This window comes from Oncorhynchus mykiss, chromosome 11 (assembly GCF_057628025.1).
Source record: "Oncorhynchus mykiss isolate SJ-2025 chromosome 11, ASM5762802v1, whole genome shotgun sequence".
Lineage (NCBI taxonomy): Eukaryota > Metazoa > Chordata > Actinopteri > Salmoniformes > Salmonidae > Oncorhynchus > Oncorhynchus mykiss.
The window spans coordinates 48836580-48861931 of NC_143032.1; the positions used below are offsets into that span (position 1 = coordinate 48836580).

A 25352-nucleotide genomic window follows, 5' to 3' on the forward strand; every position below is an offset into this window, starting at 1 on the left:
TACTTAAGTAAATGAGATATTTCTGTATTTCATTTTAAATACATTTGCGAACATTTCTAAAAACATGTTTTAAGTTTGTCATTATGGGGTATTGTGTGTATTGGGTTGGGCGGTATCATACTGTCATAATAAAATGCTTAACAAATATCTTGCTGCGTTTTTGTAAAGGCAGATCAAAAATGTTTGGCATCAGACAAATTTTGTGCTTCAGTTGCGGTTTCTCCACTCATGATAAGAATTCACAAATGGGCATTCTATCAGCAGACAACGCTCTGGCTGATGTGTAGCTACTTTTCTCCTGTACTTTTCTCGGTGTAGCCTACTTTTCTGTTAAAATGGCAGATTAAAATGCAAGATTAACTTGATGCAAAACATTAGTAGCTGATTCTATGGTAAACAGAAATAAAAAAAATACAGTGCTTTTTCATTGTAAGCTCCTTTGCTTGTGTGGCTGCCAGCCAAATAACATTTTAGTTCTGTTGTCATCTGATGAAGCTATTTTCTGCCAAATGTGTTGCACTAATGTATTTTCTTGAAGTAAAACTATAGTTGCACGTCCCTGATCACTCTATTGAAGCAACAGAAATGGTTGACTTTCAGTAGGACTCACCTGCTCCTGCTTTCTCACTTTATTTACAAACACACATGTGACTGGCTCAACTGTTCTGGGGAACTACGGTAAGCTTCATAATGTAAAATAATGTGACAGGTGAAATGAATGTGATCTGCTTTATCTTCCAACGTATTGCACAAGTTGACTGCAGGTACAGTGCCTTGCGAAAGTATTCGGCCCCCTTGAACTTCGCGACCTTTTGCCACATTTCAGGCTTCAAACATAAAGATATAAAACTGTATTTTTTTGTGAAGAATCAACAACAAGTGGGACACAATCATGAAGTGGAACGACATTTATTGGATATTTCAAACTTTTTTAACAAATCAAAAACTGAAAAATTGGGCGTGCAAAATTATTCAGCCCCCTTAAGTTAATACTTTGTAGCGCCACCTTTTGCTGCGATTACAGCTGTAAGTCGCTTGGGGTATGTCTCTATCAGTTTTGCACATCGAGAGACTGAAATGTTTTCCCATTCCTCCTTGCAAAACAGCTCGACCTCAGTGAGGTTGGATGGAGAGCATTTGTGAACAGCAGTTTTCAGTTCTTTCCACAGATTCTCGATTGGATTCAGGTCTGGACTTTGACTTGGCCATTCTAACACCTGGATATGTTTATTTTTGAACCATTCCATTGTAGATTTTGCTTTATGTTTTGGATCATTGTCTTGTTGGAAGACAAATCTCCGTCCCAGTCTCAGGTCTTTTGCAGACTCCATCAGGTTTTCTTCCAGAATGGTCCTGTATTTGGCTCCATCCATCTTCCCATCAATTTTAACCATCTTCCCTGTCCCTGCTGAAGAAAAGCAGGCCCAAACCATGATGCTGCCACCACCATGTTTGACAGTGGGGATGGTGTGTTCAGCTGTGTTGCTTTTACGCCAAACATAACATTTTGCATTGTTGCCAAAAAGTTCCATTTTGGTTTCATCTGACCAGAGCACCTTCTTCCACATGTTTGGTGTGTCTCCCAGGTGGCTTGTGGCAAACTTTAAACTACACTTTTTATGGATATCTTTAAGAAATGGCTTTCTTCTTGCCACTCTTCCATAAAGGCCAGATTTGTGCAATATACGACTGATTGTTGTCCTATGGACAGAGTCTCCCACCTCAGCTGTAGATCTCTGCAGTTCATCCAGAGTGATCATGGGCCTCTTGGCTGCATCTCTGATCAGTCTTCTCCTTGTATGAGCTGAAAGTTTAGAGGGACGGCCAGGTCTTGGTAGATTTGCAGTGGTCTGATACTCCTTCCATTTCAATATTATTGCTTGCACAGTGCTCCTTTGGATGTTTAAAGCTTGGGAAATCTTTTTGTATCCAAATCCGGCTTTAAACTTCTTCACAACAGTATCTCGGACCTGCCTGGTGTGTTCCTTGTTCTTCATGATGCTCTCTGCGCTTTTGACGGACCTCTGAGACTATCACAGTGCAGGTGCATTTATACGGAGACTTGATTACACACAGGTGGATTGTATTTATCATCATTAGTCATTTAGGTCAACATTGGATCATTCAGAGATCCTCACTGAACTTCTGGAGAGAGTTTGCTGCACTGAAAGTAAAGGGGCTGAATCATTTTGCACGCCCAATTTTTCAGTTTTTGATTTGTTAAAAAAGTTTGAAATATCCAATAAATGTCGTTCCACTTCATGATTGTGTCCCACTTGTTGTTGATTCTTCACAAAAAAATACAGTTTTATATCTTTATGTTTGAAGCCTGAAATGTGGCAAAAGGTCGCAAAGTTCAAGGGGGCCGAATACTTTCGCAAGGCACTGTATTAACTTAAAAAGTAGCAACAAATATTCACATTTATTGAAACAATTCAAAGAAATAGTTTCAACGGTATTGATGGTATTAAGTATTTTGGGTATGACGCTAGAAGCTTGGCACAACTGTATTTGGGGAGTTTCTCCCATTCTTCTCTGCAGATGCTCTCAAGCTCTGTCAGGTTGGATGGGGAGCGTTGCTGCACTGTTATTTTCAGGTCTCTCGATCGGATTCAAGTCCGGGCTCAGCCTGGGCCACTCAAGGACATTCAGAGACTTGTCCCGAAGCCACTCCTGTGTTGTCTTGGCTGTGTGCTTAGGGTCGAAAAACACGTGTCAGACAAATGTTTCACATGCGTTCCAGGAAGTCTCTCAATGTTGCATCTCTGGGTTTTGAAACTGACTTTTCAGTATCAAAGGATATGCCGTTTCAGGTTGCTGCTCCTCATCCAAAATGAATCGCTCTTATCTTATCAGTTAAGTGTAACAAGCTAAATGGAGCTATTACGTTTGGATTCCCATGCCATATTGCACCCTAGATCCGTTATACAAGCAGAGAGGAACATTGTTTGGACATTGAACCCTTTGTTGCTTGGCCATGACTCTGAAACAGTGAAATTAGCATGAACATAAAGTTGAAAGTCTGTCAAAACACTAGATGAGTATGGTGATCATGGGAATTTTGTTCCAGGACATCTAGTCGATTTCTTTGTGTGTATGTATACATGTATACATATATATATATATATATACACACACACACACACACACACACTAGGTTGTGTACTACACATAACCAGTGGCATAAACTTACATTTCATAATTTTCAACCGTGAATTGAATTTGGTGAAAGGTTCAGCACACGCATACTCATGCTGGCTCTCGTTCAGGCAAATGAGAAATGAGTGCACTCAGGCTATCCGGAAGGCCAAAGTTAGTTACTTTAAGGAGCAGTTGTCTCTCTGTGGGTCTAACCCCAAGAAGTTCTGGAAAACAGTTAAAGACCTGGAGAATAAACCCTCCTCCTCACAGCTGCCCATGTCCCTTAATGTTGATGATGTGGTTGTTACTGACAAGAAGTACATGGCTGAGCTCTTTAATCAACACTTCATTAAGTCAGGATTCCTATTTGACTCAGCCATGCATCCTTGCCCATCCAACATTTCCTCATCTCCCACCCCTTTTAATGTGACTAGCCACAAAGATTCTCCCTCTTTTCCCCCTGCCCCGCTACAAAGTTTCTCCCTGCAGGCAGTCACTGAGTCCGAGGTGCTAAAGGAGCTCCTGAAACTTGACCCAGATGAGGATTTAGATCCTTTCTTTTTTAAGTTTGCTGTCCCCATCATCGCCAAGACTATCTCTGACCTCTTTAACCCGTCTCTCCTTTCTGGGGAAGTTCCCATTGCTTGGAAGGCAGCCACGGTTCTTCCTTTATTTAAAAGGGGGAGATCAAGCTGATCCTAACTGTTATAGGCCTATTTCTATTTTGCCCAGTTAATCAAGTGTTGGAAAAACGTGTCAATAATCAACTGACTGGCTTTCTTGATGTCTATAGTATTCTCTCTGGTAAGCAATCTGGTTTCCGCTCAGGTTAGGGATCTGTCACTGCAACCTTAATGATGTCACCATTGCCCTTGATTCTAAGCAATTTCTATATTGTATTTACTTCGCCACCATGGCCCTTATCTCACCTTATTTGCTCACATCGTATATAGACTTATTTTTCTACTGTATTATTGACTGTATGTTTGTTTTACTCCATGTGTAACTCTGTGTTGTTGTATGTGTCGAACTGCTTTGCTTTATCTCGGCCAGGTTGCAATTGTAAATGAGAACTTGCCTACCTGGCTAAATAAAGGTGAAATAAAATGTAAAAAAACAAAAAAAAAAGTTAATTGACTTACCAAAGCTTTTGATACAGCAGACCATTTCATTCTTGGGGGCTGGTTAAGGAGTATTGGTGTCTCTGAGGGGTCTTTGGCCTGGTTTGCTAACTACCTCAAAGAGTGCAGTGTATAAAGTGCCCCAAGGCTCAATCCTAGGCCCCACACGCTTCTCAATTTACATCAACAACATAGCTCAGGCAGTAGGAAGCTCTCTCATCCATTTATATGCAGATGATAGTCTTATACTCAGCTGGCCCCTCCCTGGATTTTGTGTTAAATGCTCTACAACAAGCTTTCTCAACCCTTAACCTTGTTCTAAACACCTCCAAAACAAAGGTCATGTGATTTGGTAAGAAGAATGCCCCTCTTCCCACAGGTGTTATTACTACCTCTGAGGGTTAAGAGCTTGAGTTAGTCATCTCATAAAAGTACTTGGGAGTATGGCTAGACGGTACACTGTCCTTTCAGCACATATCAAAGCTGCAGGCTAAAGTTAAATCTAGACTTGGTTTCCTCTATCGTAATCGCTCCTCTTTCACCCCAGCTGCCCAAATAACCCTGATTCAGATGACCATCCTACCCATGTTAGATCACGGAGACATAATTTATAGATCAGCAGGTAAGGGTGCTCTTGAGCGGCCAGATGTTCTTAACCATTTGGCCATCAGATTTGCCACCAATGCTCCTTATAGGACACATCACTGCACTCTATACTCCTCTGTAAACTGGTCATCTCTGTATTCCTGTTGCAAGACCCACTGGTTGATGCTTATTTATAAAACCCTCTTAGGCCTCACTCCCCCCTATCTGAGAGATCTACTGCAGCCCTCATCCTCCACATACAAACACCCGTTCTGCCAGTCACATTCTGTTAAAGGTCCCCAAAGCACACACCCCTGAGTTGCTCCTCTTTTCAGTTCGCTGCAGCTAGCGACTGGAACGAGCTGCAACAAACACTCAAACTGGAGTTTTATCTCAGTCTCTTCATTTAAAGACTCAATCCTGGACACTCTTACTGACAGTTGTGGCTGCTTTGCGTGATGTATTGTTGTCTCTACCTTCTTGCCGTTTGTGCTGTTGTCTGTGCCCAATAATGTTTGTACCATGTTTTGTGTTGCTAGCATGCTGTGTTGCTGCCTTGCTATGTTGTTGTCTTAGGTCTATCTTGATGTACTATTGTGTTGTCTTTCGTCATGATGTGCGTTTTGTCATATATACAGTGCCTTGCTTAAGTATTCGGCCCCCTTGAACTTTGCGACCTTTTGCCACATTTCAGGCTTCAAACATAAAGATATAAAACTGTATTTTTTTGTGAAGAATCAACAACAAGTGGGACACAATCATGAAGTGGAACGACATTTATTGGATATTTCAAATTTTTTTAACAAATCAAAAACTGAAAAATTGGGCGTGCAAAATTATTCAGCCCCTTTACTTTCAGTGCAGCAAACTCTCTCCAGAAGTTCAGTGAGGATCTCTGAATGATCCAATGTTGACCTAAATGACTAATGATGATAAATACAATCCACCTGTGTGTAATCAAGTCTCCGTATAAATGCACCTGCACTGTGATAGTCTCAGAGGTCCGTTAAAAGCGCAGAGAGCATCATGAAGAACAAGGAACACACCAGGCAGGTCCGAGATACTGTTGTGAAGAAGTTTAAAGCCGGATTTGGATACAAAAATATTTCCCAAGCTTTAAACATCCCAAGGAGCACTGTGCAAGCAATAATATTGAAATGGAAGGAGTATCAGACCACTGCAAATCTACCAAGACCTGGCCGTCCCTCTAAACTTTCAGCTCATACAAGGAGAAGACTGATCAGAGATGCAGCCAAGAGGCCCATGATCACTCTGGATGAACTGCAGAGATCTACAGCTGAGGTGGGAGACTCTGTCCATAGGACAACAATCAGTCGTATATTGCACAAATCTGGCCTTTATGGAAGAGTGGCAAGAAGAAAGCCATTTCTTAAAGATATCCATAAAAAGTGTAGTTTAAAGTTTGCCACAAGCCACCTGGGAGACACACCAAACATGTGGAAGAAGGTGCTCTGGTCAGATGAAACCAAAATGGAACTTTTTGGCAACAATGCAAAACGTTATGTTTGGCGTAAAAGCAACACAGCTGAACACACCATCCCCACTGTCAAACATGGTGGTGGCAGCATCATGGTTTGGGCCTGCTTTTCTTCAGCAGGGACAGGGAAGATGGTTAAAATTGATGGGAAGATGGATGGAGCCAAATACAGGACCATTCTGGAAGAAAACCTGATGGAGTCTGCAAAAGACCTGAGACTGGGACGGAGATTTGTCTTCCAACAAGACAATGATCCAAAACATAAAGCAAAATCTACAATGGAATGGTTCAAAAATAAACATATCCAGGTGTTAGAATGGCCAAGTCAAAGTCCAGACCTGAATCCAATCGAGAATCTGTGGAAAGAACTGAAAACTGCTGTTCACAAATGCTCTCCATCCAACCTCACTGAGCTCGAGCTGTTTTGCAAGGAGGAATGGGAAAACATTTCAGTCTCTCGATGTGCAAAACTGATAGAGACATACCCCAAGCAACTTACAGCTGTAATCGCAGCAAAAGGTGGCGCTACAAAGTATTAACTTAAGGGGGCTGAATAATTTTGCACGCCCAATTTTTCAGTTTTTGATTTGTTAAAAAAGTTTGAAATATCCAATAAATGTCGTTCCACTTCATGATTGTGTCCCACTTGTTGATTCTTCACAAAAAAATACAGTTTTATATCTTTATGTTTGAAGCCTGAAATGTGGCAAAAGGTCGCAAAGTTCAAGGGGGCCGAATACTTTCGCAAGGCACTGTATGTATATTATTTTTATCCCAGCCCTGTCCCTGCAGGAGGCCTTCTGTCTTTTGGTAGGCCGTAATTGTAATTAAGAATTTGTTCTTAACCTACTTTCCTAGTTAAATAAAAAGAAGACAGTCATTTTCTCTACAGCAGGGCATGGGCCAGGCTGAAGTATTTCTTTGACCTATGGGGTCACAGGAATGTCAGAGAGACATTGGCTACATCAAGAACATTACTAAGCAGGATCTCCATAAGACTTAGCCAAGCATCTGCAGACGTTTCAATCTTTATTAAAAAAAAAGTTTAAAAAAGGATTCTAGAAGAAAAGCCTAACCCCCTAGGAGATGCATACACCAGACATTGCTTGTAACCATATTATCATGTCCCATGCCACAAATAAGGACTGTTCAGCATGGCTAATAAAGCAGGCTTTATGGCATGACTATATCGCCAAGACTAAAAAAAAACAGTCCTACAAAAGTGTACAGCAAGGAAATGTGATGAATAATAAGAATACTTGTGTATAATCCCCATGTCACCCGATACATCCTGAAACATTTCATTAAAATTAAAAACATGACAAATGACCATTTTCTACATTTATTTTTTAAAATCATAAAAATTAAAAATAATAAAAAAAGAAAAGGCGTACACTCTGCATGTTGCACGGAGTGGTGGTAAGGGGTGTGTGTGAGTAACTCCTATACCGACAGAAAGAAATAAACACATGGGACAGTCGTACTCTACTGACAAACACACCAATAGAAATCAACCCATCCAAAAATAAAGATAATGTTCACTTGTCTGTCAGGAGACTCCAAATATTTTTGACAAATGTTTTATTTTATTTTATACAAATACAAGAGATGGAGTAGAGAACTACACAAAAAAATGCAGAACTTCTACATTTAACATAGGAATGTTGGACCTTAAAATAAAAAAATTAACAAAATGCCCACAAACCGGGACAATAAGATGGGATTTGCTTCAATCTGAGTCTCCTGGTTTAGAGGAACTGACAAGAGTACTGCTTCACACTGAAAGAGTAAAAAGAAAATTCACAGGAGTCAATAAAGATAGAGGGGTTGGGGGTGGGAGAGGTGGTTGAGGGTGGGAGAGGGGGTTGGGAGAGTCTGAGATGGGGAGAGAGCACGTGATGCGGGCCTAGTCGGAGGCGAGGGTTAGTCCTGGTGTCCGAGCAGGTGCAGTGCGCTGGGGGAGGAGGAAGGGAGACAAGGTTAGTCACCATGGAGGCCATGCTACGAGGCAGCGTTAGCATTTCAGCATCTGCGCAATGAGACACGCTGACGGTTGCCGGGGAGACAGAAGAGGAGGAGCCTGTGCCGTTTGGCAGACTGTGATTTGTTGTCGATTCATCTAACTAAAAACAACAAAATCACTAGTCTTCCACACAGCAACAGGCAGGGAAGAAGTCCACTCCCTGCTTCACAACGAAAAGGCTCTTAGGTCATAAAACCAAACATTTCACCGATCATATTCTTCAAAAATATGACATGTTGAATGATTAACACAAACAAATATTGACCTACAGTTTTGAATCAATATAAGAATACTTGTACAAGTATTTTGTACAAATTGTGTACAGATTTTAATACAGACATTTCACAAGAGGAAGCTGAAACTACTTTCACATTGCATGGGAGGAGAGAGGTTAGTCAACATCAGCAGAGACAAATACAATAAGAGATTAAAAAGAGGTAGATACGCGTACACGTATATATTTTGAGATCAAAATGTGGCTATAAAAACAGGAAGGCATAGAAAAGGCAGACATGAAACTCTATTCACTCAGAGGGCGTCCAGAACTTGCCTATTCTGCAATAGGTACTGAGCGTTTTGGATCTGGTCCTGGGTGCCGCTGATGGTGATGATGCGATCCTCAGAACCCTCCAGTGGCTCGTCGATCTTAATGGAGGCGCCAGACTCATGCCGGATCTGCTTGATCCTCTGACCTCCCTTACCAATGATGGAGCCGGCCAGCTGTAGAAAACACCAGGGTCAACTGATTGTCATGCACAATAGTGTGAAAATACAGGAAAAGTGTGTTCTGTGTGTGCGTGTGAATGTTGCATAAGGGTTTCATAGGCCATGGAGGGCGAGACAGGCCGAGCCATTTCTGTGTGAGAACATAGTGTGTGGGTGTGTGTGTGAGAGGTAAATGGGGAGTCCCCCCTCTTCTGGTTATACACACATCTTTAGGGATCGTCACTTGTGTGGTGATGACTGGCCCTCCCATATCATTGTAGGAACCGCGTCCACCTAACACACACGGCGCATACAGTGACATACACACAAGGAGAGATCAGAGAAACAGCTTGAGGAAGTGTTTAGGCTCTAACAACACCATAACCTAACATATTGAATACCAAGCTGTGGGAAGTGCTTCTACAGACTCACCAGACTGATAGGAGTCCCAGGAAGAGTTGTTATCTGTTTGAAAGGCGAGAGAGAAAATAGAGCTACAGTTAGGGAAAGTTTTTTTTTTTTAAAGAAAATATGCTAAAATGTACACATCCACTGCAGACTGGCACCATAAACAAACACGTATTTTACCAGCCTGATACAGAGCAGGCCAACACGTTTCAAAGAGGATCTTCCAATAAACAGTCGAAATGACAAAACAAAGATAGTCGACAAGTACACTGGTGCAAAACAATACACTCAAGGCTGTTGAGTATTATATCCTATGCTGCCTTGATTGTGTAACTGTCAGTCATACAGGGTCCCCTTGTAAAAGAGACTAGCTTGGCACAGTAGACCAGCTGAAATCAGGTTCCATAACATACACTGGAGAACCACTGGCCCTCTACGTTCTATGAAAGCTGCTCGGCGTAAACTGGAAAGAAGTTGGAGGAAAACCAAACCCAACTATGCATGCCCAAGCCCTGGTATATCATCAGATTGCATACAGAGGTACTGAACACTGCACGCAGTCTCATTGCAAATTGTGAGGGGAAACCCCAGAATGCTATTTTCTGTGCTAAAAGAAATGTAAACCCCCAGATAACTCCTCCATCGAGCAATGCAACAGTTTTCTTGATTTTTTCCAATTCAAAATTAAGTACCGCACTGTACAAACTAACCCTTGCTTGGGGTGTGCCCCTATGCTTCATGCTGAGCCTCCTAGTTGCAGTTTCAACAAATTGTCATGGACAAGCCCAACATCGGTCTCTGAAATTGTCCAAAATATGAGGTCAACTACCTGCCCCTTCAACCCTATTGCAAAAGCAAAATCCAGCCTCACTCTTCTCAGTCCAACAATAACCAAAATCATAAATGACTTAATTCAGGCACTGTGCCTAATTCCCTGAAAACTGCCTCCATTATACAAATCTTGAAAAAACCTGGACTTAACACCCTAAGCAATTACAGACCAATTTCCAACCAGGTGTAAAGTACTTAAGTAAAAAATACTTTCAAGCACTACTTAAGTAGTTTTTTTTGGTATCTGTACTTAACTATTTTTTTGACAACTTTTACTTCATAACATTACTAAAGAAAATGTACTTTTTACTCCATACATTTTCCGACAACTAAAAGTACTCCTTGTATTTTGAATGCTTAGCAGGACAGGAAACTTGTCAAATTCACACACTTAAAAAGATAACATCCCTGGTCATCCCTACTGCCTCTGATTTGGCAGATTAACTAAATACAAATGCTCTGTTTGTAAATGATGTCTGAGTGTTGTGAGTGTGCCCCTGGCTATCTGTAATTTAAAAAAAGAAAATGGTGCCATCTGGTTTGCTTAATATAAGAAATTAGAAATTATTTATACTTAAGTGTATTTAAAATACCTTTAGACATTTACTCAAGTAGAATTTAACTGAGTGACTCACTTTTACTTGAGTCATTTTCTATTAACATATCTTTGCTTTTACTCAAATATGACAATTGGGTACTTTCCCACCACTGTTTCCAACCTACCCTTTTCTATCAAAGATCCTTGAACGTGTGGTCTCAATACAGCTACAGAACTACCTTTAACCAACAATCGCCATGAACCCTTCCAGTCCGTTGCATGTACAGCACAGCACAGAGACAGCCCCGGTAAAAGTTACACATTACTTATTGATGACAGCTGATGGAGACACTAGCATCTTTTTTACTTTTGGACATCACAGCAGCCTTTGTCACAGAGAATCATGCGATTATCAGCAGACTTATGAACTAGCTTGGATTCTCTGGCACATCACTCCTGTGGTTTAACTCCTGACTTACAAACAATAATTTGTGATCCAACCCTGCCAGTCAGTCAAGGGGTTCCACAGGGCTCTGCTATGGGGCCACTCCTGTTCTCTATACACACCCACGCTGCCACTTGGTATACTTATACGGAGATTTGGACTAAACTTGAATTTTTACACTGATGACACAAATATGTGAGGACAAGTCAGACTAACAATCAAACTAACAGACTGTCTAGATGCAATCAAGAGATGGATGCAGTTGAACTTCCAAAAGCAAAACAGAGCTTGTGTTTATTTGCTCTAAGAGTACACAGAGCAAAATGAGCACATTCTCCATTCCTCTGGATGATGAGTCCATCACAGCTTCCCTCACTGCCAGAAACGTGTGTGTAATTTTTGACTCTAGCCTCTTATTTGAAGCACACATTCGCAACATAAAGTGTAATTTTGCCACCTTGTATCAGGTCTTTCTTGTTCACTGTGGATGCTGAGAAGCGTGTGCATGCCCTTGTAACATCTCGGCACTGCTGACAGTAAGGCTCCCTGTCAACTCCAGATGATCCAGAACGCAGCTGCCAGGATGCGCTCACAAACTACACAAAAAAAACTCACATCGCCCTGTTTTACACAGCCTCCATTTGCTTCCTGTTCAATACAGGATCACATTTAAGATTCTGCTGCTCACCTTAAAAGGCCCTCAAGGGTGATGCATATGCCAACTTCTAAATGCATATGCCAAATTCTAAAGAACTACTCCCCAGCACACCGCTATGATAACCAGACTCAAACTGCCTGGACACAAACCTGTGCAGTACGGGTGATAAGGCCTTCTCACATGTGGCTCCTGAGGTCTGGAACGCTCTACCTGCATGTCAAGGAGGCAGCTTCCATTTCCTTATTTAAAACACATTTAAAGACCTACCTTTTCAAGCTAGCTTTTAACCTTTGATTGCTTAATCTGTTCACAGTCTATTTTTTTATTAGCAGGTAATGGTTTATTGTATTGAAATGATCCTACTTTTTGATGTTTTGTCGTTGAATTTGGTTTGGTTCGTTTTCTACCTGATACGCATTGCGAATGGGATATGCGCTTTACAAATGAAATACTATTGTGCCACGGGGACAGCGTGACAAACTGAACTCAGACAGATCCACATAGGGAGAACGGAACAACTCACCATATCCACCCCCACCCTGGAGAAAGAGAAAAGAGAGGGAGAGCAGGGTTAAACACACATTCCCTTGTGATTTGTTGTATACACTCATGGATGCAAGCAACACTTGCATGATCAGGATTAGGGCAGGGACCTCAAGATATAATATTACCTCGATACTTAGGTGCCGATACATTATGTATTGATTCTCACAATTCTATATGTAGTGCGATTCGATACTGCGATTGGATGTCCAAACATATTGCTCACTGTAAGTCTGGTGCAGAGAGACCGGAGGATTAGAAAATACATTTTTGATCAGCCATGGAAAAAAAGTGCTATTGGCTCACTATTTAAAAAGAAGACGGAGAACATGCTATAGAATCAAAAATAATTGCAGAGTTTAGCAACATGGTAGCGTAAAATAAAACAACGACACTTGGAGTCAAAGTATCAATATAATATTGTCCAAAATAATATTGGGATATGTAACTATCGATCCCTCCGATCAAGTCAGGGTTGAGGAGGCCAGGTCGTACAAAAGCCCCTATTTGATGCTGGAGACCCCTGCCCCCTTCTCCGCTTGCATCCATCCGCCACTCACTCCACAGCTTTCACCTGCTATTCAGCGGCTCAGTCACCAGGGCAACAAGCGATTCAAAAATCAGTTGCCGAGCAACCGGAGGCAGTATCCTGCCAGCTCTCAAAGATAACCTACCAGTCTGTCAACAAAGCATTATTATTAACACCTAGCAACCCCCCCCAACCACGATTACATAGATGGTAGTGGTCACGGTGGTATGGGTAATTATTACTGAAGTTACCCATTACCCGTGTTTATGGTTTGGTCATATGGTTAACTATGGTCAAGTAATGTTTATTACATGTTAGTGGTAAAGGTGTTGTTGGGTTTTATAGTGGGGTTAGCTGTGGCTATGGCGATGAGGTTATTATCAGGCAATCACAATCATTGTCTAGGAAAGACCAACAATTGTTTCAGCATATGATGCTTCAGCCAATAGATACCAAGACGACAGCGACATGCATTTAGTTAAGGGTCACTAACCATGTTATCACCATAGCGATCTCCTGGTCTCCCTCTTCGGTCACTGCTAAGAGAAAGACAGAGAAAATGAAAGTCTGACTTGAGAAAAATATTGACAAGGCAGAGGGCTTTTCAGCAGCTCTCTGATCCAAGACACATTCACAGACCCACGTAGAACACAAAAGTGAGCGGTGTTGACAGACTAATGGCAGGGCTGAAACACTGACGAGGCCAGTAATCAGAGGAACAGACTCAGGTTAGACTGACTGACCACAGCACCGACTGAGGACGTTTACATGCAAAGTAGTAATTTAATATTAACCAGATTATGGCAGATTATGTAGTAGTCATGTAAAAACCTTACTCGGCTTATCTTAATTTGCGTAAAGTCAAAATCGAAGTAAGTATAAGCCGATTAAAACCTGGTTTTCTGAGCAATCTTTCAAATTATTAGGAAATGTGAAGACCTTAAAATCGGCGTTCCAGCAGTGCATTTGTTCTGCGCATGTACCAGCCAAGCAAGCTGTGAACTACTTTTAAGACGCGTACATTCAGTTGTTCCGAACTCACTTCGGAGGTCTTCAGAGCGAGTGAAGTGAGTTCGGGACAACAATGTACGCGTCTTAAAAGTAGTTCACGTTGAAACGGTATATAAACTCCGAAAATATGCGTCACAAAAAACAACATGGTAGAATGTTTATTTTGATTGCCGATTTTCTGCATTTATCAGTGGCATCAAGTACCCCGATTTCAGATGTGTTCATGTAAACAGTATTATTACAGAAATCCTTCTGGCAAAGTATAGTACCAGTCAAGAGTGTAGACACACCTACTCATTCCAGGGTTTCTCTTTATTTTTTTAACCATTTTTTACATTGTAGAATAATAGTGAAGACATCAAAACTATGAAATAACACGCATTGAATCATGTAGTAACCAAAACATATTAAAATATATTTTATATTTGAGATTCTTCAAAGTAGCCGCCCTTTGCCTTGATGAATGCTAAGAGTGTGCAAAGCCTTCATCAAGGCAAAGGGTGACTACTTTGAAGAATCTCAAATATAAAATATATTTTGATTTGTTTAACACTTTTTTGGTTACTACATGATTCCATAGTTTTGATGTATTCACTATTATTCTATAATATAGTAAAAATAAAGAAAAACCCTGAAATGAGTAGGCGTGTCCAAACTTTTGACTGGTACTGTATGTAACGTTTTAATCAAACTTTTATATTAATCTGAATATCAACAATAATGGCATTTTGTTGCATGTAACAGTACTCACTGACTCCAGACCAGTGGCCTACAAGGCTGGAAAAGGACTTACTTGGGTCTGGCATCTGCACTGCCCCGATAGGAGTCATAGGAGTACTGGTCATCTCTGCAAACAACGTGGAAATGGAACACACACGAGCCCACACACACTATGAATGAAAGACCATATGTCCCTGCACTTTTGAGCGCAAACTGATGTAGACAAAGCAAAATGGACAGAAAGAGGTGTAGGGAAAAAGAAATGGAGATGAGCGATGGTGAAGCTCTCTTACCCTCCTCCTCTGTGTGGTGGGGCCAGGTTGCGGTCACGACTCTCACCCCTCCCCCCTCTCACTGGGTGGGGAGGCGGGGGTCCACGACGGGGGCTCATCTCCTCGTAGTCCCTGCGGGCGGGGGGCACGGGCCCCCCTCGACCCCCTCGTCCAGAGGGCCCTCGGTCAAAACCTCCGCCACCTCGTCCCCCTCGCATGTGGAAGCCCCCCATGGGGCGCCGGCTGCCGCCACCCCCGCGCTCCTCAAACATCAGGGTGAAGCCGCCGTAGTCGTATGTCTCGTCGTAGAAGTTGGGGTCGTAGGGCTGGGCGCGCCCTTTTATGGGAGCCTGACGGGGATAGGATCACACATCATTTCTACAGTCAGCTGGCTGTGGTATTTACAGCTCAGTCAAATGGTTCGACAACAGAACCAACAGTTTGATAAGAGCACCAACTTCAGCGATGAGCTCCAGCATGATCTTGATGCACTCAACGACGCGCTCAGACTTGCCGCCGACCAGAACCACGCGGTCCGTGGACTGGGGACAGCATTCCTGGAACAGCTTGATGCTGGTCTGGGTGTTCTACAACAGTCAAGAGTCAACACAGGTCAAATTAGACAAAGTAAGGTCTTAGGACTGAGAAGAACCCACAGAAAGACTGAATCAGGGTCACCTTCAATAAGCTCTAAACGAGAGTAAAACATTTGCATTCTTATTGGACAAGTTCAGGTAGTTAGGCCCATCAAGTATTTTAAAAATGTACTGGACATGACCCAGGTGAGGAGAAAAGAGTGGGAGTAGTTCAGAGTGCATAACTGTACCTCTCGTAACTCTTTGATCTTGGCTCCCTTCACACCAATGATGCTACCTGCCAGGCTCTGGTGGATCAGTAGCCTCAGCTCACAGTCAAAGTCCATCCCATTGTACTGTTGGTACTAGGGGGAGGGGGGGGGGGGGTAAAACTTTAGCATGTTATATCTATATCCCAATGGAAATGGTATGTTTTGTTTTATCTGCACACTCAATATCTAGTAGTACCACACAGGACTATAACTGAAAAATATAGGCAGCCATAATGCTGGTCTCATTCTCCCTCATCTCCAACCGCAGGCTCACCTCCTCCAGAGTAGGGATGATCTTGAGCAGGATCTCTCCCACGGTCTCGATTTCAGCACTGATGCTCAGAATGCTTTAGAGCCACCAATCACAGCGCAGGATATTCCCAGGGGGACCAATCAAATGGTGACCAGGTGTTAGAGAGGAAAGAAACAGTATTTCAAAAACAAGGTTGACTCTCCCTCAGCAGAACTTCAACCATAACATCTGACAATAAATGAAGACCCCCCCCCCCTTTCATCCGGTCCCAGCCGTGGGGGTTAACCGGGTAGCTGTTGTGGTACAGTCCCATAGAAATATAATTACTAGAATGGACATTCCCATTCAATTACATTACATTACAACAGAGGAATAAGAGGACAGAATACCCCATTATCAATTTATATCTATAACATATCAGCAGGTATCCATAAATACACAAATAAAGAAAATTCCCCCCCCTCCCCCCCAAGTGTGTCTGACAAAGGAGACCACAATTTTATTTTTTTTGTTAAACAGGTAAAAGGAGCCCAAAGTAAGCAGGTGTGTTTTAGTGACCACTGGAAGGGGGGGGGGGGGGGGGGGGGGGGGGGTAAGGAAGGAAAGGTTGGGGGGGCGGTGGCGGTTTGCACCGATGGTGCCTGCTGCCAGAGCACTAATGCAATGTCATTGTAACAAAACATGGGGGAGAAAAAACACCAAAAAATAACAAAAGGTCAATAAAAACATGACAGTAGTACGCTATGCTAATTAAAATAATCAAACAAGGAACAGTTTAAAGTAAACTTAAAGATGGGTGAGAGATGGCAGGGTAACAGTGCGTTATGCTCCCACCAATGGACAGGAGGATGTTGAGGGAAGGCAAGGAGGAGCGACATGGGTCACAGGGATGAGGTGACAAATAAGTTAACTTTCAACAGTTCCAACCACGGCAAAGGTGATATGGAGAGTAAAGAAGGGAAAAAGACATACAACACTTGAACCCTAGCAGCTCTGCCTGGAATAACAGTCTTACGTAGTTATAGTGGTGCAACCCCCCCCCCCCCCCCCCCCTCACCCCCTAAAAAAGATCTGTGGTAACAAGGAAGAGGAAGATGGTAGGAGAGGAATGTGAGGAGCTAAAACAGATCAGTACACCAACTCTGAGAGGGGAAGGAGGGAGGTGAGGAACGTTGAAGGGAGAGATACTATCATTGAAATAAAATAGAATGCTGAAATACCGTCACTAGAACAAAGGCAGGTTTAAAGTATTTGTTGAAACCCTCACTGAAAACAGAGGCTTATAATGCTGTCACTGAACAAAAGTTGACATGTTTGTCACAGGAACAGAGGTAGGTTTGTTTATTTTCTGAAGTCAGGCAGTGAGAGGGAGGAGCTTAGGGACATACCGCTCAGGCCCACTGCTGTCTGGGACTGACACACTGGCATTGAACTGCAAGGGCCGTGGGCGTGGCATGGGCAGGGGCCAGGGCCATTCGAGCACACAGATGTCAATGAAGTAAGGCGCCCATTTAGGGAGGGGCACGATTATGGGCAGGGCCAGCCAGGGTGTCAGGTGGGCGGGCGCAGGAGGGGCGATCCAGAACATGGGCAACAGAGGAAGTGGGCAAAAATAAACAAAAATAAAAAACAGGAGAGGGAAGAGGGAGGGGGAAGAGGAATACATTTTAATACAGGCTAATATTCTTCATTTTGATATTCTCTCAGAATGTTTTATAGAAGAGGAGACAAAGGTATTCAGGTAGAGAGAATAGTTTGGGGGTAGAATGGGGTCAGAAAAGGAGGGGGAGATGTAGACAGGGAGATGAGAAAGAGGGATAGCGGTAGAGGAGAGAGGGAGAAGAGTGGAGAATGATGGAAGGTGGAGAAAGAGAGAGGGGTAATGACATGAAATGAGTTGAGAATTGGCCAGGCTGTTTATATATAAGACATTTCCTATAGGTTGAATTGGTGTCGGGTGCTATAACAGCTCCACCCTAAAATACACTGGGCCCACTCAAGCATTAATGACAGTCTTAGCGGTGCTGATGGCTGGTAGTAATATCACTATTCATTACGCAAACAAAAATACATTTCAGCTAAAAAGGCCATGGGTTTCGTATCGATTAGGCGAGGCGGGGGGGTATTTTGATAAAAGACATTACACTTTCGAATGATGACACCACAACAGGTGTAGAGCAGGTCTCAATACACAACATATCCCACCATTAACAGTTACCCAAAAACCTCACAGCTATACTTCCCCCAACCATAGTTAACAAGACCCATTTTCTTAAGCCCAACCTACCAATTTAGATTGTATGCAAAAGTTGAGGCAAACTAGTCAAATCAGACACTCCCAAAGTACAACCACGGAAGGGGGGGTACTGTAAATTCCCAGACAAAAAGAGTGGTGTAAATGTACTCACGTCTGTGCGCAGGGATTTGATGTTTTTACCACCCTTCCCAATCACTGCTCCTGCATTCTGAACCAGAGAAAACAAAGTCAGGTGATACCTAACTTATTGTGATATAACAAAGTTTTAAAAAATCCTCCATAGATCTGGTCAAAAAAAAAGGTTAAATAGATAACTGGGGAGGGGAAAAAAGATAGGCTACATAGGAGGCTAAGTCACTGAAGAGATTGTGGCTGTTGAAGGTAGGCAGGGGATTGTGAATGAGGAAGAGAAAGAGGACTGACTTTGCTCTGCAGGAGTATGCGGAGCTCCACCATGTCGTCTGTGTTCCTGGAGCGCTTAAAGGACTGCTCTTCCTCCGCGTCCTCTGCGGGACGCTTACCTGAGAATGAAAAACAGAGTCTAATCTTTCTCTCACACACACCAGGGCCCCAGAATGCGACCGTTTAGTCGTATTTTTCAACCTTTTGACTTCGCAAGTTACATTTTTTGGGGCCACATGGGAACGAGCTGGTCACCCCAATCAAAAGTTTAAAAAGTCCTATTTTTTCGGGCAGCTAAAACCACGATTTGGTCAAACAGTAAAGTGCATTATCCTCATGATTCCCTTCATGCAAGTTTCGAAGTAACTGTTTCACTGGACCCTGCTGCTGTGATGAGTAGAGGTCGACCGATTAATCGGAATGGCAGATTAATTCGGGCCGATTTCAAGTTTTCATAACAATCGAAAATCTGTATTTTTGGCAGCCAATTTTTAAAAATATTTTATACCTTTATTTAACTAGGCAAGTCAGTTAAGAACACATTCTTATTTTCAATGACGGCCTAGGAATGGTGGGTTAACTGCCTCGTTCAGGGGCAGAAAGACAGATTTTCACCTTGTCAGCTCGAGTAATCTTGCAACCTTACAGTTAACTAGTTCAACGCAATAACGACCTGCCTCTTTCTCGTTGCACTCCACAAGGAGACTGCCTGTTACGCGAATGCAGTAAGCCAAGGTAAGTTGCTAGCTACCATTAAACTTACCTTATAAAAAACAATCAATCATAATCACTAGTTAACTACACATGGTTGATGATATTACTAGATATTATCTAGCGTGGCCTGCGTTGCATATAATCTGACTGAGCATACAAGTATCTAAGTATCTGACTGAGCGGTGGTAGGCAGAAGCAGGCGCGTAAACATTCATTCAAACAGCACTTTTGTGAGTTTTGCCAGCAGCTCTTCGGTGTGCGTCAAGCATTGTGCTGTTTATGACTTCAAGCCTATCAACTCCCGAGATGAGGCTGGTGTAACCGAACTTCTTACCTGGGAATATTGAAGACTCATGTTAAAAGGAAACACCAGCTTTAATATGTTCTCATGTTCTGAGCAAGGAACTGAAACGTTAGCTTTCTTACATAGCACATATTACACTTTTACTTTCTTCTCCAACACTTTGTTTTTGCATTATTTAAACCAAATTGAACATGTTTCATTATTTATTTGAGGCTAAATTGATTTTATTGATGCATTATATTAAGTTAAAATAAACGTGTTCATTCAGTATTGTTGTAATTGTCATTATTGCAAATAAATGTAAAAAAAAATAATAATAATAATTTTAAAAAAGAAATCGGCCGATTAATCGGTATGGGCTTTCTGGTCCTCCAATAATCGGTATCGGCGGTGAAAAATCATAATCGGTCGACCTCTAGTGATGAGTGAGCCAATCTCTCTACCTTTTCCTTGATGTGCGCTCCCCACACACACAAAACAAAGGAGGGTTCTGATTGTATAACATTTCAAAATCCAATTTCAGGTAAAACACAGCTTTAGAAGCAACTACTGTTGAAACCGTTGACGAGAGGATGTCCAGCTTTATGTGGGTATAATATCTATTTCTCAATATTTTATATTGAGCTCAATAGTGGCCAGCAGATTCCGACCCAACCATTATGCTTGTTTTACACTGAGCGCACTGAGGTTGGAATGCAATCATGGTTAGACACCGCAGAGCCCGCGCAAGATATGGGTCAGAAACATACCTCAACCCAGGGATGGGATGTGCCGCTGTATTTCACCTACATCCAAACTGATACCTTGAGAAGATTGAAATACTTGTTTTTCCAGAAAATATCCCTTTTTGTTCTCATGCTAGCTAGCAGTAGCCACCGCCGGCCTTTTGGAATGGCAGTGTCAGCCAATCAGCTCCTTTGTTGTTCAGCGCAACATGCCATTCCATAATGGCTGCTGTGGCTACTGTTTACCAAGCATGAGGACATTAAATGTACTGTTAGATTAATACATGACTACTAGCAGTAGGCATTATATTTGGTGTTAATGATCTATACTGAACAAAAATATATTTGTAACATGGAACAATTTTAAAGATTTTACTGAGTAGAATTCACAGAAGAAAATCAGTCAATTGAAATTAATTCCTTAGGCCTTAACCTATGGATATCACGACTGGGCAGGGGCGCAGCCATGGGTGGTCCTAGGAGAGCATAGGCCCACCCACTGGAGAGCCAGGCCCAGCCAATCAGAATGTGTTTTTTGCCACAAAAGGGCTTTATTAGAGACAGAAATGCACCTCAGCACCCCCCCTTTCCCTCTTCAGATGATCCACAGGTGAAGACGCCAGATGTGGTGGTCCTAGGCTGGGGTGGTTACACTTGGTCTGCAGTTGCATGTACTGCCAAATTCTCTAAAACGGCATTAGAGGTGACTTATGGTAGAGAAATTAACATTTAATTATTTGGTAACAGTTCTGTTGGACATTCTAGCAGTCAACATGCCAATTGCGCGCTCCCTCAAAACTTTGGATAAAGGTGGCATTGTTTTATGTGACAACCTTGCCAATTATAGAGTGGCCTTTTGTCCCAGCACAAGGTGCACCTGTGTAATGACCGTGCTATTTAAATCGGCTTCTTGATATGCCACATCTGTCAGGTGGATGGATTATCTTGGCAAAGGAGAAATGCTCACTTAAAGGGATGTAAACACATTTGTGCACACAATGAGTTAAATAAGCGTTTTGTGCGTATGGAACATTTCTGGGATCGTTATTTCAGCTCATGAGAAATTGGACCAACACTTTACATGTTGTGTTTATATTTTAGTTCAGTATTGCCAATATGTTTTGAGTTCACTTCCTCATGTGGTGAATTAGCCCAAAATAAATTAGTGGACATAAACACACACAAATTCACCTGTATTGAACAACAAACTACAGACAATTCTGGAGCCCTATTTTAACAGTAAAATATTACAATACCCTACTGTCAACCCACAATTCATGACAATCAATGGATTAGATACCACATCAAAAATATATTCAATAATGCATTCCTACCTGGACATGTTAAATATACAACTTGTTTCTTGAATAGCCTACCAGCTCTAGTCTAGTACACTGTCTAAAGCCCTGTGAATTACTTGAAGGTGATTATGACTATGTTGTTCTATTGCAAAAAAAAACTATGGTGCAACCAAATCATAGGCTGGTGCAACCAACTGAAAAAGTTAGTGTCACCGGGGGAAAATGTTAGTCTGAAGCACTGCACACACTGACTGGTTCTCTGGATCTGCATTCAGTTGATGTAGAAATTATATACATGTAATACTAATAGCCCACTCATTGTCCTTACATATTAAAACTGCTCTGCACATATCTGGCAGCCTCAATTTAGGAATTGAAATGTTTATATTTTCGACCAGACATTGATTATTAGTAAGTCTTAAACACAGGAGGGCATAAACCTTGCACCACGCCGCTTAAAAAATAACTACACTGTTCTTATTCATTTTCTAGATCAGTTACAATTATTTAATGAATACACAAAAGGATTACAACTCACCGTTTGTCTCTGTGTTGCTGAATGAGGTCTCTTTTTCTTGTTGTTCAATTTCTGTCTCCATTGTCGGCTAACACCGAGCAGGGTAGGGCAGGCACCTCGGTCCTGGGAGCAGGTAACAGCGGGGAGAGAGGAGCGGGCACCTCTGTCTGACTGGCTGCGGATGGACATGGTCGAGGGAAAGAGATGAGATCAGGGTTTGGGGTTTTCAGAACTGACGAAACAAAGTACGACAGAGGAGAGAGACTAGACTGGTGACCAACACTTACCACTATTTATGGTGAGAAGATGGGCGTGTTATGGGCGGAACGAAACAAAGTCTCAGAGCTGCTGCGAACCTACTGAAAAAAGACAAAGGTTGATTAGCGGCATAAAAAAAACCTACCCAAGAATAATCGTATAACACACTGCTACGATTATAAAATTGTAATAAATGGTGGATAAACATTTGGCAATGAATGACAACATTCATAAAAGTAAAAGGTGTGATGAGGAACAGCATTGATTCAAATGAATGTATTATCTTGAACTGGCCATATTCATTACAAAAAAAACATTTAAGAAGCAAACAGAGCAAAATTAGAATTTCTATTGAACATATTTAGGTAGGTTCCCTCCCTGTCTCGTTTAACAAACATTTTGCAGTAGAATTGGCTTAATGAATATGCCCCTGGCCTTTAATACAATTCTGAAGGCGACCAGAAGACACACGTACTGAATTGATGAGACATAATGCACATTTAATATATTATTCTAAAGAAAGTCAATGCATGGATGAAGTTTCAAAACAGATTTATTTGATAATACGACCTGGCACAATGATATCGGAGTCGGGACAAAATGACAATGCAACGAGGGCTCATCTCAGAATCACCTCCCGCCGATAATTATCTTGATCGTAATTAAACAAATAGCTAGCTACAATCATACATTTGCTCATCTGGCATTATTTTTGGATTAATTGTGCGAGCTAGCCTACAGCGTTGACCCAATAATAGTCTAGGTGTGCATTCCCGTTAATACACTCGTGTCCCCCGTGGACCGGCTCGTACATAAAACATCCTCCATTCAAGCTGCAAGGCATCACATCCCTCCTTACCATTTTTAATAGCGAGCCGCCGGGAAAAATATGTGTAGTCTTACTGTAATCAAATACGTTTCGTTTAGGACGTTGCACACCACCATGGGTGTACCACATCCTAAATGGTCAGAAAATGGTGGTGGAAAATCTAGTTTTATTAAGACTACACATTCCCCCCCCGGCGGCTCTCCTAGTTGAGGGAAATTATGCCTTTCCAAACTGAATGCTTTGTCTACGGGATGGTCCACCGGGGACAAGAGCATATACAGGGAATGCACATCAGTCCTAGACGACAGTGCCGTGGCGAATTATGGCGCCCACTATCGGCTGCCTAGGCCATATGTGCGCATACGGTTTGAGAAAACAACGTTTAGCTATTTATTAGTTCTCTGGTGTATACGAGAAAAACATAGCTCGCTAGCATATTGGGGAGCTACTTAGTTCATTCAGTTGGTGAAAGTATTTAGTAAAGGTGGCTAGCTAGTTAAGGTAACTAGCTAATGTTAACGTTACCCAACGACGTTAGCGGTTGGACTGCTACAGTAATATGTAGTTAACGTTAGTTAGGGACAAGAAACACAATCGTATAACTTAAGGATAAAGCTCTGAAAGCCATATCTAATTACACTTGATACATTTCTAAATTTAGCTGTGTAAGCTATGCTAGCCTGCCTGCTACACTGGATCGCTAACTACAATAATTAACCAGCTACTTTAGTTGTCTTAGTTGGAAATGGTATAGCTAGATACACGAATGCTTTCAAATGTGTTTGCTTATACCATCGCATCAACATGTAATGACGGACTTATTCGTTGCAGAGATACATCGAAATGTGTGTAAAACAGACCTGCGCTATACCGTGTATCGTTGCTACTCCTTTTCGACCCTTCGCTGAGGAAGAACGCAAGAACAAAAATGGCTAAGAAATCATGTGTATCTGAAGAAAGAGGTAGCTGCTTCGATTGGTGGGAAGAGACATTGAATTGTAAATAAATAGCAATCATTGGATAACTCATCTGTCACTCACATAATGGAGGCGGGTCTGAAGATATAGTTCCCACCAATCTTCCGTACCGAAATAGTTTGGTTGACTTGCAGCAGTCCTTTACTTTCAGTCTTGATCATAATGTAAATACTTACTAGTTGTGTTCATATAGGGTTGTAGCTAGCTAATGCAATTATCGTTCTAACATGTAGATATATCACATATTTAGTGTGTTTCGCGCGAAGTCCAAAAATGATTATGGGAACCTTAGCACCACAAACATTTTGACTCTCCATGCCTCCAACTTTGGCGCCTTGGCGATTCGCCAAAAAGCAGCTGCACTTGTACTTTGGGGCAGATAGCTACAATTATACAGAACTAACCCAAACCATTGTAACGTAAATTAAGGTTTATGACTATCACTCAATGAGTACGGTTACATGCACACAATATAATATTTCGATTAAAAAGTATATATGCTTTGCAAGAAGAACAATGTCCCTAATAATACTGGTATATGGACACAAATTAAATCAGCCTACTACCTGATGGCACTGATAAATGCAGAAAATCGCCAATCAAAATAAACGTTCTACACAGCAACCGTGTTATCTTTGGGAAGCATATTAGATTCTGAGTTCAGACTTTTAAAGTTTGCATGTGAAAAGTACTTCTAAGCAATGGCGTGTATTCATGGATGCCAAGGGAAGCCAGTCTTACACCAAAAATGACAAACAAAAAACATAAAATAATGTATATTTCATCTCTGTGTTTTCGGAATTTTCCTTCAATTCGCAAGAGGCTGAATGTATCTCACTGGAGACAGCATCCGAGCGAAACAGTGCCTTACGGTCTCTGTATGTCATGTGTAAGGCCATTTATCTGATTCTATCTGGTCATGAAGAGTATGACATTGTTG

The 25352-nt window shown here is 41.9% G+C and overlaps 1 protein-coding gene across 18 annotated transcripts; it reads right to left on the minus strand.

Moving 5' to 3' along the window:
* Positions 1 to 7361: 7361 nt before the first annotated feature.
* LOC110535773 (heterogeneous nuclear ribonucleoprotein K) lies at positions 7362 to 24403 on the minus strand. Of its 18 annotated transcripts, none has more exons than XM_036935572.2 (17): positions 24307 to 24403; positions 22636 to 22704; positions 22370 to 22523; positions 18809 to 18906; positions 18537 to 18593; positions 17517 to 17560; positions 16150 to 16222; positions 15855 to 15968; positions 15487 to 15615; positions 15050 to 15378; positions 14830 to 14883; positions 13519 to 13564; positions 12477 to 12492; positions 9506 to 9538; positions 9300 to 9367; positions 8919 to 9088; positions 7362 to 8299 (listed from the first exon to the last, which is right to left on the minus strand). In XM_036935572.2, the coding sequence occupies exons 3-17, from the start codon at positions 22428 to 22430 to the stop codon at positions 8269 to 8271; spliced, it is 1323 nt and encodes a 440-aa protein (XP_036791467.1). In that variant the 5' UTR covers positions 22431 to 22523; positions 22636 to 22704; positions 24307 to 24403; the 3' UTR covers positions 7362 to 8268. The 18 variants fall into 18 exon arrangements, with proteins under 18 accessions (XP_036791467.1, XP_021476700.1, XP_021476698.1 ...); XM_021621025.3 differs by having other exon boundaries at positions 13519 to 13561; positions 24296 to 24402; XM_021621023.3 differs by having other exon boundaries at positions 24296 to 24402.
* Between the last annotated feature and the right edge of the window lie 949 nt (positions 24404 to 25352).

Coding starts and splice junctions, on each gene's coding strand:
- LOC110535773 (XM_036935572.2), bottom strand. CDS start 22,430: ATGGAGACAGAAATTGAACAACAAGAAAAAGAGACCTCATTCAGCAAC. Junction 16,223..17,516: donor GACAGCAGTGGGCCTGAGCG/GTATGTCCCTAA, acceptor GTGGCTCTAAAG/CATTCTGAGCATCAGTGCTG. Junction 14,884..15,049: donor CCACCACACAGAGGAGGAGG/GTAAGAGAGCTT, acceptor CGTTGTTTGCAG/AGATGACCAGTACTCCTATG.